This window comes from Emiliania huxleyi (genome assembly GCF_000372725.1).
Source record: "Emiliania huxleyi CCMP1516 unplaced genomic scaffold EMIHUscaffold_823, whole genome shotgun sequence".
Classification (NCBI taxonomy): domain Eukaryota; phylum Haptophyta; order Isochrysidales; family Noelaerhabdaceae; genus Emiliania; species Emiliania huxleyi.
The window spans coordinates 2,572-17,379 of NW_005195850.1; the positions used below are offsets into that span (position 1 = coordinate 2,572).

General features: G+C 62.8%; 4 protein-coding genes across 4 annotated transcripts in view; 1 reads left to right on the top strand and 3 right to left on the bottom strand.

Moving 5' to 3' along the window:
* EMIHUDRAFT_471176 (hypothetical protein) overlaps window positions 1-3,316 on the bottom strand; it is a gene marked incomplete at its 3' end in the record, with an annotated part of 4,673 nt that extends 1,357 nt beyond the window's left edge. The window contains exons 1-10 of the mRNA XM_005759021.1: window positions 2,721-3,316; window positions 2,486-2,653; window positions 2,134-2,393; window positions 1,575-1,724; window positions 1,436-1,535; window positions 1,314-1,363; window positions 856-1,249; window positions 567-629; window positions 403-492; window positions 33-336 (exon numbers count right to left, since the gene is read on the bottom strand). Coding sequence (XP_005759078.1) covers window positions 33-336; window positions 403-492; window positions 567-629; window positions 856-1,249; window positions 1,314-1,363; window positions 1,436-1,535; window positions 1,575-1,724; window positions 2,134-2,393; window positions 2,486-2,653; window positions 2,721-3,284 — 2,143 coding nt within the window. The remainder of the gene's footprint in view (window positions 1-32; window positions 337-402; window positions 493-566; window positions 630-855; window positions 1,250-1,313; window positions 1,364-1,435; window positions 1,536-1,574; window positions 1,725-2,133; window positions 2,394-2,485; window positions 2,654-2,720) is intronic.
* A 2,240-nt stretch (window positions 3,317-5,556) lies between these two features.
* Window positions 5,557-6,096, bottom strand: EMIHUDRAFT_56892 (Oligoribonuclease; the record flags this gene model as incomplete). Its single annotated transcript, XM_005759022.1, has 1 exon — window positions 5,557-6,096. A coding segment is annotated over one exon (540 nt), but the record flags the coding sequence as incomplete, so codon positions are not given.
* A 181-nt stretch (window positions 6,097-6,277) lies between these two features.
* EMIHUDRAFT_446475 (hypothetical protein) lies at window positions 6,278-10,204 on the bottom strand. The gene is made up of 3 exons (XM_005759023.1): window positions 9,939-10,204; window positions 9,254-9,541; window positions 6,278-6,385 (listed from the first exon to the last, which is right to left on the bottom strand). Exons 1-2 carry the CDS (start codon window positions 10,099-10,101, stop codon window positions 9,381-9,383), a joined length of 324 nt encoding a protein of 107 aa, XP_005759080.1. The 5' UTR covers window positions 10,102-10,204; the 3' UTR covers window positions 6,278-6,385; window positions 9,254-9,380.
* A 3,745-nt stretch (window positions 10,205-13,949) lies between these two features.
* On the top strand, window positions 13,950-14,409 carry EMIHUDRAFT_372223 (hypothetical protein; the record flags this gene model as incomplete). The annotated part of the gene is made up of 1 exon (XM_005759024.1): window positions 13,950-14,409. A coding segment is annotated over exon 1 (399 nt), but the record flags the coding sequence as incomplete, so codon positions are not given.
* Window positions 14,410-14,808: the final 399 nt, after the last annotated feature.

The window sequence follows — 14,808 nt, forward strand, 5'->3', positions numbered from 1 at the left end:
CGGCTGTCGGGCTGCCTTTGAGATGTCGAAACCCGAGTCCTTGCGCGGCCGGTGTAGCTCGGTCGTCAGCTTGCGCCACCGCTGCAGCGCGAGGAAGAGGCTCTCGCCGCCGTAGAGCTCGTACTCGTCGCCTACTGCCCGGCCAATCTCGGGTGATCTCGGGGAATCTCGCGTGATCTCGAGAGGAGCTCGTACTCGTCGCCTATCGGAAGGTTCCGGGAAGGTTCCGGGCAGGCTCTTCCTCTCGCCGCGAGGGCAGCCCGTGCTCTCGTCGCCGAGCTGCGCGCGCAGCTGACGCAGCAAGGCGAGCAGCCGGCCCGCCTGCTCGTGCACCGCCTGTGACGACATGCCATGGACGAGTCACGGACGTGTCCTTGGATGCGGCCCGCCCTCGTGGGCCGCCTTGACGCGCGCGCGCGGGCTGCCCACCTCGCGCAGCGGCGCGAGCAGCGCGGGCAGCCTCGTCGGCACGAGCCGCTCGGCGAGCTCCGCCTGCGGGTAAGTTCCGACAGGGCTCGAGGAGGGCTGGGCCGAGGCTCGCTTGAGGTGTGCCCCGCGAGCCCGGCCTCGCTCTCGAGGCCGGGCGGCTGCTGCATCAGCCCGTGCAGCACGCGCTTGATCTCGCTCGCCTGCGACGAGACGCGATGCTCACCTCGGCTGCAAGCTGCATCCTCGGCTGCTCCTCGGCTGCCTCTCGGCTGCCTCTCGGCTGCCTCTCATCTCGGCTGCCTCTCGGCTGTCTCTCACCTCGGCTGCATCTCGGCTGCCTCTCGGCTGCCTCTCGGCTGCCATCTCGGCTGTCCCTCGGCTGCCTCTCGGCTGCCTCTCGGCTGCCATCTCGGCTGCCTCTCCCACCTGCGCCGAGACGGCGGAGCTGTCGTCGAGGAGGGCGTTCGCGGCGGCGTCCTTGCGGATCAGCGACACGAGGATGGGTGGCAGCTCGCCCGCCAGCTCGAGCAGGCCCTTAGCGATCGCCGCCGCCGTGAGCTGCACGCGCCCCTCGTCCGACGAGTAGAACTTGACGTCGTGCCGAAAGGTCGAGTGCAGGTGCAGCAGGTTGTCGGCGCCGTCGGCGCGCGAGAGCTGCTCACGCAGCGAGCGGCCAAGCCGCTCCGCCTGCGCCCTCCCCGCCTCGGTCAGCTCTCCTCCCCACTTTGCGACGAGGAGCGCCTCCTCGAGGCGGCCTCCCTCGGCGGCGCGCACCGTCTTGACCTGCAGCTTGCGGTTGAGCCCTCCGAAGGGGCCACGCCTGTGCACACTCGTGCCGGCATCAGGCGCTGCTCACAGCCTGCGCGTGCGCCCTCCGTCCGCGCCGCAGCACGAGCTGGAGCTGGCGCAGCTTGCCGAGCGGCACGCCGTCCGCCTGGCATGGACGTGTCGTGGACGCGTCACGGGGACGTGCCGTGGACGTGCCCAAGGAGCCGCGCCGCTCCGCCTCGGACTCGCTCGAGTTCTCCGAGCCGGGCGCGAGCTTGGCGTCGCTCTCCGCGAGCAGCTCCTCGACAAGGTCGAGGACCTCCTGCAGCTGAACGGGCCTACAGGAAGCGTCACAGAAAGCTCCGCGGATGGCTCACGGACGGCCGACCACCTCCTGCGGCTGGACGGGCGTCTTGAGCTTTGCCTCCGCGCAGCCGCGCCCCACGCCGTGCGCCTCGAAGCAGCGCAGCAGCTTCGCGTTCCGAACCCTCATCTTGAGCTTCTGCTTCGGCGTCCGGTCGCCGTGCCTGCGGGAAGGCTCCGAGAAGCTTCGAGGAAGGCTCTAGGCAGCTTCTGCTCCGAAGTGCGGCCGTCCGTGCCTCACGACGGCGACGAGTGCGCGCAGCTCGGGCGGCCGCGTCGCCGCCGCCGCCCGCGCGCAGCCTTGCTCCGCCGGCTCGGTGCGGCTGAAGAGGTTGGCGGGGAGGCGGTCGCCGGAGCAGCCGAGCGACGGCGGCGAGCCCATGTGGGGAGGGCCCATGTGGGCTCCGAGGAAGGGCGAGTCTTCGCCAGAGATCGCGCGCCGCGCCATGCGACGGAGGACGGCGGCCGCGTCCTGGAGGGGCGAGGAGCGGTGCGAGAGGCAGGGAGGCGTGAGGAGGGAGGAGGCGTGGAGGGAGGAGACGTGAGGAGGGAGGAGGCGTGGAGGGAGGAGACGTGAGGAGGGAGGAGGCGGGCAGCCCGCGCGCCTGGTAGTAAGCCGAGGAGGACTTGACGAAGGACCAGCCGTTGACGTCGCACACGTACGAGGCGCCGTGCGCACGGAGGATGTCGAACCCGTTGACCATTTGACCGAAGGCGAGCGAGATGCGGCGCGCCACGTCCTTCTCGTGCGCCGTCAGCAGGACCGGGAAGCGGACCTCCTTGCCGCTCGGGTCGCGCACCACCCGCCCGTCCAAGGTCGGGGACTTGCGCGCCTGTTAACCGTCAACAGAGGGAGCACTTCTCAGCTCCAGAGGCGGGTGCCTGAGGGCCCGATGCGAGGCCTTGGCGTGGCGGAGATGAGCACTTCCACGGGCTCCACGGGAGAGCGCGCCTCGGCGTACGCATACTTGGGTCCGACCGTGTAGACCTTCAGGTCAGCCCCCTCGGTCGGCAGGAACTCCTCGTAGATGTACGCGCCGTCGCGCCGGATCTCGGACACGTCCGGGTAAAAGGCCGACGAGCAGTCGCCCACCTTTGCGGAAGGAGCTGAGCCGAGCTCAGCCGAGAACGCGCGACATGGGCCGCGATCTGCCGCCCACCTTGCGGAAGAGCCGCTTCGAGCCGCCCCCGACCGAAGGCGGGTAGTAGATGTGGATGTTGTGGTCCTCGGCCGAGGCGGGCTTCTCCACGAACGGCTTGTTGATGCGGACGCCGCTGACCTCGAGGTAGTCCTCTCGCAGCACGAGACCTTCGCCGCCGCCGAGGTGGTCGTAGACGACGTGCTTCGGCACAGCGACGCCAATTTGCTGCAGCCGCGAGTAGATGGCTCGCCGATCGAGGAGCTCGCTCATCGGCCCGATCGCGTTGAAGCAGAATGGCTCGCGGAGCCGGACATACTCGCCGACCTTCGCGAGCGGGAAGCCCTTGGAGTAAAAGGCAACGAGGACGTCCACCACTGGCCAGTCCGAGACGGCATCCTCTAGGATGGATTGTTGCTCGAATACAACCACGGTCATGTCGCCACCGCTCGTCATCTCGGCGAGGAGCGGCCGGAGCTTCTCGCACTTCTTCCGCATCACACAGACGCCGACAGTGATCGCGGCAGGCACTCGCGTGGCCGTGGCCACCGGCGAGGGCGTGCTGGCAGGGTCGTCGCTGGGCATGGCGGCGGCGGCGGCGGCGACTTGGCCGAGCCTTGAGTGGGCAGAGTCAGCTCCGTCAGAGAGGTCCGGGTGGGTGGTGAGGGGTTGAGGCTTGAGGCCCCCCCTTCAACCATCTGGTTGACGGTTGAGACCCCCCCGTCAACCCTTAATTTGCGGGCCTATTCACAGGCTCGCGCGTGATCACAAGATAAACTGGACGCGCCCTGCCGCCAAAAAATCGCTTGCGGCGCGCTCTTGCGCTCCTCGTACCTCGAGCGCAATCCATAAGTAGGAGACGCTCACTGTCGCCATTCAGGCGCCTGATCTTTCAGCAAAGCGATGGCCTACCAGGTACGATTTCAGATGCGCGCCCGGCAGAAGACGCTTGTGATGCCGCATGCAGTGGAATGCGCACAGTCCACAGAGAACGGACAGCAAGAGAAGGCAAGGGAAGGACGAGAAACGGCTGGTGAAGCTCAGCTCATGGCGTAGTATTGCGTAAGCAACCGCGGTCACTCACCATCCACGGCAAGAGTCACGGTGAATGCTGCCGCATAAAGCAACAGAGAGAGTCGCGGTTGGCGCGATGGTCTTGTCGCGGTTGACGACTTGACGTTGCACACGGCCATGGACGCAGGATCTGTTTGGCGAGCCTCAAGCAGCAAAAGCAGGCGCGAGAAATTAATGTCGATCCTGTGATCTCAATTTTGGCGCTAGTTACGTTTCCTAGGTGCGTAGGCGGACGGACGATACCATGAGGATCCAGGGTGATGGCGGAGCAGCGCCTGAGTACGACCGCTATCTCGGGTGCGATGCCGGCCAGGAGCCCTCGTCTACGGTGGTGGTGGTAGTTCAGAACTTCTAGACAAATCTGCGCAAACATGTGGCACTCGCTTGCCAATCTCCATGCTGGAGGATTCCCCGCCGGTCTACTTGGCGGACTTGGCGTGGGGAATGTACACTAACACCAGCAAGGCACCCCAGCAGGACAAGTGCTTTCACCGCGTGGTATTTATTGAGACAAGCAGGTATCGCCCTGCCGTGTGCTACATGTCGCGGCGGTTACGCAAGGATAGGGTGCGCTACTGGACAAAGGAGCTGGAGGGGAAGGTGGAGGGTGATCTCCGGGCGTGGGCCGCGATCGCAATAAGAATGTTCTGGACTATGATGTGCAAGAGTTTGCGGACAAGGTGCCGTTGCATTCGCAGGTCGAGCGAGCGGGGCGTTGTGACATTCTCTTCGGACCCCACGGGGCAGGCCTTGCACATGAATTTTGGCTGCGGCCCGGATCACACGTAATTGAGATAAGTGATACCCCCCCCCCCCCCGCTGCAAGCCGTATTATGGGGCGATGCCGATGGCAAGCTGGTATGGCCATTCACATTTTTATGCTTTGGTGCCGCTCCAGGACACGGCATCAGTATGACGAATTCAATATACCAAGCGATAGAGATGTCCTCCCTTTCAGGCGTCTTAGATGATGTGGTCAAAAATAAATGCTCACCTCGACTGTCTCCGAGCCCCGACGCCCGACATGAGATAGTACTAGACGTACGATCTACGAAGAGTAATAGAGTGAACTAAGACCCGTTTTGGCTTTTGCAAATTGTGCAGTGCCAAGCTCGAGTTCAGTGAGCGTTAATTAGAAGAGCACCAGAAAAAAGATGAAAAAATGCACGCCGTGCGGCTGGTTGTGGTGCGCTTACGGACACAGTGCTGCTCAATGATTGTGTGGAGCGGCCGCACATTGCTCGGTACCCCCGCCCCTGCACTTCTAAGGGCCCGTCCCTGCTAAGGGGGGGGGGGGGGGGTGTCGGCCATGTAGCACCCCTCTTCTTTTGGGGGGGGGGGGGGGGTCCGCCCTTGGCCAAGGGCTTAAAACCCCGGGTACCCTGGGTTTTCCGGGGGGGACCCAACAATTTTGGGGCCCCCCCCATGCTCTTCTAAATTCAAAAATTTTTCTCCCTGCCGGGGGGGGGGGACCCCCCCCGGTCTTTTAAAGCTCTTCCCTGGGGCTTGGGCGGGGGGATCCCCCTAAACTGGGGGTTTCCCCCCCAACCCCCCAAAATTTGAAACCCCCCTTCCCTTTAATTTAAAATTAAACACCCCGGGGGGGTTGGGGCAAAACCCCCTCGCAACAGTGATACTAAAGCTTGTCCATCGCCGACACAAGCTCCGCGACGGGACTGCGTTTGTCCTCCCCACCGCACCTCGCCGCAGCGGCCTCCCTGCGCCCCGCCGCCGCCTTGGAGCCTCTCGCCGCCCGCCCGCCCTTGCTGCCGCCTCCGCTCGGTCTGAAGCAGTGCTCTCGCCAGTATCGCAGCTCTGCGATGCTGTGGCGAACGTCGTCGAGGGCGCGGTGCGTGTACGCGTGCGCGGAGAGGGCGGCGCGGGCCTTGCGAGCCGCACCAGGGTACCACGCGTGGGCGAGGTGCCTCACGGTGGACACATCCACCACGCGATGCGACAGCCGCGCGCGTAGCCGCGGCATGTGCACCTCCACAAACTCGAGGTCTTTGTAGACGCACGCGCCCGCAAGCACAGCCTTTGCGTCGCCAGGGCAGTGCGTCTCCACAAAAGCGAGCAGCGCCGCCTCGGCCGCAGCGAGGCTCGTGGTGCTCAGTCGGGATCGCTCAGTCAGCCCAGATCGGTCGTGCTGCTGGCGGCTCCACTCATTCATGCCGGCGAGGACCGGGTCCGCGTGGTGGATGACAATCTCAGGCCCATCCACGGTCCGAAGAAGCTGGCTGTCGCTGGCAAGCATCGCTGCCTCAAGGATGACGTCACGCCGGCTGTCGAGACCCGTCATCTCCAAATCCAGCCAGAAGAGTGGGTCGTCGAGCACCGATGCAGTTGGCTCGACACAGTCGCGTTGCTGCGGTGCTGCAGGCTCATCGCTCATGCCTTCCAGTGCGGCGAAGCGGGACATGGGCAGGTCCGGGCTCGACCTAGCGAGGTCTCGGGGACGCGACGTTGAGGTCCTGAGTGCTCCAAGTGCTCGACACTCGCAGTATAACAGAAGAATTCTTACGTCAAGCCTCTCTCACAGCACACTGGCACGACAAGGGCGCGGACTGGCGCGGACTGACTGGCACATGAGAATTTGTGTGCGAAAGAAAACGATCGTGTCGTGGGGATTGAAGTGGTCTGACCAGCAAGAAGACGGGTCGAGGCCCTCCGTAGGCTCGTGAGGCGTCCCTCGTCCCTCTTCAATAGAGGGATAGTCATCTGGACCCAAAGGTTGGTGCCCAGCAGGTATGAGTGGTGAGCCGCGTGCGCGGCTCTGCGGTATTGCTGACCGCAAGTGAGGCTGTAAAGCCATCCTCAATCCGAGACTGACATGTTTGTAGAAGGTATTCAAGGTACGAAGGTGTGGTGTCACACCGGTGGGGGGAAAGGCGCCAGCTGCGCCGAGTTGTGGTGTCACAACATTAAAGAGGTCGACTGTCTCGCGGCGCGGCGGCCCCCCGAGAAGCAGTCAGAGACTATGACGTGCCAAACTTGCACAACGGGAGTTGGGGAAGCGTGACGTGCCCAAGATGTCTAATATTAGGGGTCTGGGTGTCAACGACGTGCCACTGCACAGGGTGTGGGAATATAGGGATATGGGGACACGGCGGACTATTCATCACTGTGGGGGGGGAGAGAGTGATAATAGGGGTGTTGAGGTGGGGCTGGTGGAGGTGATTCTCCGGGTCAGTCTGGAGGTCATTCTCCACCACCTCCTGCGACAGCTGGGTAGCCATTCCCCCGGGGAGGGGGCCGTCAGAGGCTGTGTCAGGAGCTGTCTGAGTCGGGGAGGGGGGCCGTCAGAGGCTGTGTCAGGAGCTGTCTTGAGTCGAACTTGTTTGTATGATACCAACTGGCGTTGAGTTGAACCACCGGTATTATTCACACCCCGGAGGGCTGGTGTATCCATCTCGTGGCTGTCAGGGTTGTCCTGGTAGTTTGATAGGTCGAGCCTGGCAGCTTGGCAAGCGTGCCGCGTGCCTGGTAGTTTGATAGCTTGGTAGACTGGTAGTCTGATGGCTTGAGCCTGGTAGCTTGGATGGTAGCTTGGATGGCGCTCTGATATGGATAACCCTGTCAGCACGGTGCCTGTAGCTTGCATGGTAGCTTGGATGGCGCTCTGATATGGATAACCCTGTCAGCACGGTGCCTGTAGCTTGCATGGTAGCTTGGATGGCGCTCTGATATGGATAACCCTGTCAGCACGGTGCCTGTAGCTTGCATGGTAGCTTGGATGGCGCTCTGATATGGATAACCCTGTCAGCACGGTGCCTGTAGCTTGCATGGTAGCTTGGATGGCGCTCTGATATGGATAACCCTGTCAGCACGGTGCCTGTAGCTTGGATGGTAGCTTGGATGGCGCTCTGATATGGATAACCCTGTCAGCACGGTGCCTGCAGCTTGCATGGTAGCTTGGTCTGCGTGCGACACGATGGCGACCGATCATCGTGAAGAGTCCCTGTGCGGCGTGATGATGACTAACCCACCACGACGGGTGCACTTTAACGCCTTGCCCAGGGCGGCGCCGGCTTGGTAGTTCAAATGTTCCACCAAGCCAGAGCTCTGGTAGTGGGTTGAGGGCGGTAATCACGTTACAGCCGCTCGGGAAGAAGCGTGTTGAGGCAGAAGACGTGCGCGAGTCGATGAAGGAGCGCGTCGCGGCGGCGAGGTGGCGAGGTAGCAGCGGCGGCGGCTTCGGTCGTGGCGCCATCCGCTATCGGCGGCGAAGCGAGAGTAGAGATGAGATTCGAACCGGGCACCGTCTCGAGCGACACGGCCGAGAGATGAGGGGGTCGTGCGCTCGTGAAGCCGGTATCCGGCGAGTCGGCAGTGGAGACACCGTCGAGCGCGTCAGGTGAACAGTCTGCGGCGGCGGCTCCGGCTGCGGCGTTATCCGCTATCGGCGGCGAGGGCGTGAGGGTTTTGCGTCTCTCGTACCGGTACGGTCGAGGTTTCCTGGCACGATTCGATCGGCGGCGAGTAGACGGCTGAAGGCTCGAGTAGGAGCCGAGCGGAGCGGAGGCAGCGTCTGGCGCGACGAGCGACGTAGCAGCGGCAGCGGAGACAGACGCAACACCAGCCTCGAATGGCGGATCGCGTGAATCAGCAGGCTGGCACGTAGACGGCGCGGCGGACGGCGGCGCGACGGGCGAAGAGGCGAGCGGCGGAGCCGATGGCGGGGAGCTCGAGCAGGAGCGAAGCGGAGCGGTTCGGGTCTGATACGGCTTCCGCCGGAGAAGGGCTCGCCGGCAGCCTGGCAGAAGGCATTCCAGCTGGCATAGCCCCCTCCCCAACGGAGCCAGGCGGCGATGACTTGTCAAGTACATCGATGCCGCCCTTGGGCTCGGTGTTGCCACCAAGCCTGCCCAACGTGGTGTCGTGGGGATTGAAGTGGTCTGACCAGCAAGAAGACGGGTCGAGGCCCTCCGTAGGCTCGTGAGGCGTCCCTCGTCCCTCTTCAATAGAGGGATAGTCATCTGGACCCAAAGGTTGGTGCCCAGCAGGTATGAGTGGTGAGCCGCGTGCGCGGCTCTGCGGTATTGCTGACCGCAAGTGAGGCTGTAAAGCCATCCTCAATCCGAGACTGACATGTTTGTAGCAGGTATTCAAGGTACGAAGGTGTGGTGTCACACCGGTGGGGGGAAAGGCGCCAGCTGCGCCGAGTTGTGGTGTCACAACATTAAAGAGGTCGACTGTCTCGCGGCGCGGCGGCCCCCCGAGAAGCAGTCAGAGACTATGACGTGCCAAACTTGCACAACGGGAGTTGGGGAAGCGTGACGTGCCCAAGATGTCTAATATTAGGGGTCTGGGTGTCAACGACGTGCCACTGCACAGGGTGTGGGAATATAGGGATATGGGGACACGGCGGACTATTCATCACTGTGGGGGGGGAGAGAGTGATAATAGGGGTGTTGAGGTGGGGCTGGTGGAGGTGATTCTCCGGGTCAGTCTGGAGGTCATTCTCCACCACCTCCTGCGACATCGCCGATCGGGCAAAATCTACGACGACGTTCGATCTCTCTTCAAGCACGTTCGGTGACCCCAAGCACACGCCAGCCAGTGAGCCAGCAGCCTCTCTAGTCGTCGTCCTCTGCGATGCAGAGAAACTCACCCGAGCGGATGCGACGGCAGGCGACGAGGCAGAGCGAGGAGCCGCCCTGCTCCTCGTCCTCCACCTCGACCACCTCGCAGTTCGGCGTGGCGGAGGTCGGCAGCTCCATGCCGCACCCCTCCTCCTCCGACATGATGATGGTGCCCGCCTCGATCGCCTGCCGTCACCGGAACCGGAAGTGGGCCGGGGGAGGCAAAAGGGGGGGGGGGGGGGGGAAGAAGAGGGGGGGGGGGGGGGGGGGGGGGGGGGGGGCGGGAGCGCGGGGGGGATGTGGACGGCAAGCGGGGGGGATATTGCCGGGGGGGGGGGGGGGCGATGGATCGCCCACCCTTCACTAATTTAAGCTGACCCCGTGGTCGAGAACCATAATTTTATCCGTGAATCGGTGTGGGGGTTGGAGGTCCTCGCTCTTGGAAAAGAGCGATCTGATAGTGTGTCTGGGGAAGGCCGTCAATAAAAGATGGGACCTGAGCTACTGGACGCCGAGGCGACCTAATCCTACCCACGATCAATGGCGAATGACTTCTTGAGGGTTGAGGGGGGGGGGGGGGCGCCTCTCTCGCGAAGAGGCCGTCCACGTTTGTGAAGCTCGTCGGCCCGCCGCCCGCCTCCGCGCCGCCGGCAGCGCCTGGTCTGCCCGAGGGCGAGAGGGTGAACTCCCTGGCGTAGGAGACGGAGAGACCGCCGCCTGACGGTCCACTCGCCGTGTCCGCTCATTCACCGATCCGCCCTCCCTCCCCTGTGAGGCAGAGAGGAAGCTGCCGAGGGGCGGCAGTCGCGTCGAGTGCCACCAGTCCTGCGTCGACAGCACGAGCACGTCCCCCGCGCCGCACACCTATGGACATGTCTCGGACAAGTCGTGGACGTGTCCTCGACAGCACGAGCACCTCCCCCGCGCTGCGCACCACGCGCTGCGCCGGCGGGGCGCCGCCGCCGCCGCCGCCGCCGCCGCCGCCGCCGCCCCGCCCGCCGCCTCGCAGCCGCTCGCACAGCTCCGTCGTCGGCCTCAGCCTCCACTCCTTGGACCCCTCCAGCTGGTAGTGCCTACGGGCGAGGCGCTCCGAGCAGCGTTCGGGAGTAGGCTGCCAGTCGTCCTCGGGCCTCGGGAGCCGGCAGTGCCAAGTCCCGTCGTGAGACACCTCGTCGGTGTGCTCGGGCCGGCCCGGAAGCGCCTCGTTGGAAGAGCCGTTCCGCCCCACAAACCACCAGACGGCCGCCTCTTGCGCTGCAGAAGCGGGCAGGCAGGGCGGCCGAGACAGAGGCACCGCTTGGAGGAGGTCCTCCCGCGCGGAGATCCAGCTGCAGTACCAGGAGCCGCCCGGCGGTGCGGCCCGACCGAGGACCGCGCCGCGCGTTTGGTCCGAGCCGACCTGCAGGCCGAGGCGCCTCCGCCGCTTGGAGTCGGGCGCACTACCGCACTCTGAAGTGAAGGTCGCGCCAATCTCCGGGTCGTCTCGGAGGAGCTCGCGGACCGCCTCAAAAGCGCCGCTCGCCGGCACCAGCGCTGCGGATCCGCGGGTCGTCCGGCGAGGCCGCTTGAGCACCACCGCATGCGACCGCTCCCAGGCCGCCGTGAAGGCCGCCACGGAGCAGCCGAGCGGGAGCGTCGCCACCGTCGGCAAGGACGGAGAGGGATCGCGGCCTCTGCGCGAGGTTACGGAGCTTTGGCGAGGTCTGGGCATCTGGAGTGAGGCGGCTTACGCACGCACACACGCGAGGCGCGTGCTGCTGCTCCTGGTGCTTCGATTATTTTTTAAGGCTGTCTCGTAATGTTTTTTGTCGACGGATGAGATGCACGCGCCATTTTGGCTGCCTTCTAGCCAGTGCAGCCATCCTCCGGCCGATGGCTGCGATGGCTGTGTCCTGGCTATCCGCCCGGCCGCATGATGGCTCCACCTCACTCGTGTGGGGGCGGCGAGAAGGCTGGGTCGAATTCGCGACAGCCATCCTCTTCCACGGTCACCTCCCACCCTTCAAATATACCTACAACCCTTGAGTGGAAAGGAGGATTTCAGGTATAATTCATGTATGGGAGTATGCTAGTACAACACTGCTGAACTGAAATACACACGTATTTCCAGTCCAATCACAAGTACACATACTTTAAATACTTGATTTTATCTCTTTCAGTGTGTGGGCGAAGTAGCGGAGTAACTGGGAGGCTGCGGCGCAATACGACGCAATATGGCAGTAGGCGCGGCACGCTAGGACGTATGCAGGTACGCCGGGCGCCTCCCAGAGTATGGGTACTGGTGTACTGCATCATACTTGGGTATGTCGAGCCTTGGAGTATCGCAGTATCTCGGAAGCACCAGTGCAGTATCTGCCAGTATTCTCCAGTATTCTCCAGTATGGCCCAGTACAGCAGTATGAGGGGAGGCATCGGGCCAGACAGTGACACAGCAGGTAGCGCGCCTCTGGCTCAATTTTGCTCTTCTTGAAACCGGTGATGCTGCGCAGTTTTGCCAGGGCCGCCACTGTCCTCGTGTTTGATCCCGACCGAGTGCGCAACGTCGGGAAGCGACACATACGTAATGTGTGCATGTGCATGTGCACATCGAGGGGGAGAGGTGAGAAGCTGGCAGTAGCTCCAAAGTCGCAATCGTTGGCGTTGGAATGGGACGGCTCGAGCAAATGCATCAATCCCGCAGTGCCGAAGGTAGTGGTAACAGGATGTTGTACGGGGGTGCGCACGGCAAGAGTTCTCACGAATGCTGGTGCCGGCTGTATTTGGCGCTGCGTGTCAGCACAGGAGTATGTCTGGCCAGGCAAGCTGAATGTGGACATCTCGTCCCCGTTCCTAAATGAATGAAGAGACCAAACTTTGGAGCCGCTCTTGTCCTGGGCAACGTCCTGTCGCGTTTGCCAGTCTGCGGTCGCGCTATCTGCCAGCCTCGTTCGTTGCACCAAGACGGCAGCCGTGCGCACGAGGTATGTGCGTGAGTCGTTTTTGTGTGTGCGGTTCGGGAAACATGCGATTCAATGCGCAGTGGCGCGTCGCCTTTGCTGGAGAGTCGACGGCGGCCTCTCGAGTGGCAAGTCCTCAACATGAAAAAAACAAAAGAACGATGAAAGCAGAGTCTTCAATACCTAAATTTGGGGGGACGCACGAATATGAGGTTTGTGCGACACATGCATTCGGTCGGCATGCTCGCCCTCGTGGCGGGCATGCCCCTGACCTACACCGTGCGGGACTGTGGCACCAGGCGCGGTACACTGTATGACACTGGCTTCCTTCCAAGCACGTTGCAGACGGCTTGGGACAAATACAGCGGCGCGGTCGGCAACGTCCTGCCGCCCACCAGAAGCGACCACAAGCGGATTGTGTGGTCATCTGCTTGCGTGTGCGATGTGTTGTGGCGCAGATTGCGCTTGTGCGATGTGTTGTGGCGCAGATTGCGCTTGCGTCCCAAGCCATTGGCCTGGTGCAGCGCCAGCCCCCCGTTTTCTGATTCGAATATTTCAGTAAGGCAGGGGCTTTCTTTTCTTTTTCCAGGCGCGGTCGGGGGCACTTGGGGTGCGGCGCGACTTGCACTAGTGCGCCGTTCCGTGGGGCTTGGCGACAGAGCGATCGCCGTGCTGTGGATCATCGGGGCACAAATCCACAAAGGCCTCTCCTCCCTCCGCGTTGCGACGAGCTCAGCCACAAGTACGACGGTTGCGGACTGCGCATTCTGGGGACGGTGGACACAATCCATTGGTTCATCCCGTCTGGTGCGTCCCGTCCTAGCACCCCTGCTCGATCGCCGTGTTCCGCCACCACCCACGAGAGTCACATCTCATGAGTCACACCTCGCCACAGTCAAACTCGCATCAGTGGGAGTGGGAAGAGGCGGCGTGGTGGCTCTGCGTGTGCGTGGGCGCGCGCGCACCTGCAACCACAACCTGTTTGTGATGCCGCTGCAGGATAGGCCGGCCTCTTCAGGATGCCTCGTTGCCTCTTTAGGACTGCCCATCGACGAGCGCTGGATCAATCCATTGAGCAAGGACCGCCCAGCAGCAGTTGCAGTATGCGGCCGGCATTAAGCTAGCTAGCCCTTGCAAGGCCAGGTGCGCCGCCGAGCGCCGCTGCTAGCAGTTGCAACCTGGGAGTGTGAGTTCTGGCTCCGGGTGCTCTAGTGAGTCTGGCAGCCGAGTGGTAGATCCCGCCGCAGCACTGCACATGCACCAGTATGGAGCAGTATTCTCCAGTATTCTCCAGTATGCCCCAGTACAGCAGTACGGATGGAGCTGTGATGCAGTATCCAAGTATGATTACTTCGCCGTATTGGGATATGGTGTGCATGTGAGGTACAGGAGTAAGGGGAGGTATCTCATGCAGTATTGCAGTATGATGAGACTGCATGTCGCGTATCAGGCTGTACCCACGTACCGGTTGCGCTGGCTCGGTGTACGGGAGTGGGGATATCTGACCAAACTAGAGGAACGCATCAGGGCAGCTATGGCAATATTGGCGGCTATTCTTGCAATATTGTAGTACGACACAGACGCGGCGAGATAAAAATACCTCATATCTGAGATCCTTCCTTCCACTGAGCGAAAACCCTCTTCAAGACCGGCGCGCCGACACATGTCGCAGCCCAGCAAGAAGCAGCGCGTGGGCAGCAGCAGCGCGTGGTCGCCTTCCTCACTCGACGAAGCCCTTGACGCGCTGGAAGCCTCCTCCGATTTTGTCTCCAAGCTCAACATCCAAACGTCCATCACCCGTGCGCAGGCCGAGCGGTTCTCCACAATTTATGGCAATCTGCGCAAAAAGTACACGGCCATTGTGGCACTCGAAGCGCGCATGCGAAAACTGCGTGAGGCCATCCTGCCGGACGAGGTCGTTCTGCCGCTAGACCTCCTCGTGCACTCCTTCTGCTTCCTCCGCCCCAATGACCTCGCCCGCTCGGCCGAGGTGTGCAAGTACTTCAAGGCGGCGGCCGAGCGGGCGGTGCACGAGCGCGGCGTGCGCATCGGCCTGGAGGGATTCAGCCTGTCGAGCCTCACAACGCAGGAGCTGATTGAATTCGAGAGCAACGCCACCATCGCCGCCGACCACATCCGCACGCTCGAGACCGCTCGCAGCCGCAAGAAGCTCTTCGAACTAACTGATTGCCAAGACGTTCTCAAGATGCACCGCGGCGCGCTCTTTGCTCACATCCAGAAGCTGGTCAACAAGGGTGCGCACATTGGCGAGCTCCACGCGCTGCCGTCCGAGGACGAGAACGAGAACGAGGAGGAGGACGACTTCTCGGGCGCTCCTAAGAATGAGCTGGTATGTACGATGTACGTCTTCAAGTGTGCGATGCTCGGCGACGAAACTCTTTTCGAGACGCACGACGTGGTCGCGACGATGGTCAAAATCATCCTGGAGGCCGACCTGAGAAACAACGAGCTGCTCGGAAGCGCGTGGGCGAGCATAGAGGGGGCACCGAGCCTCGT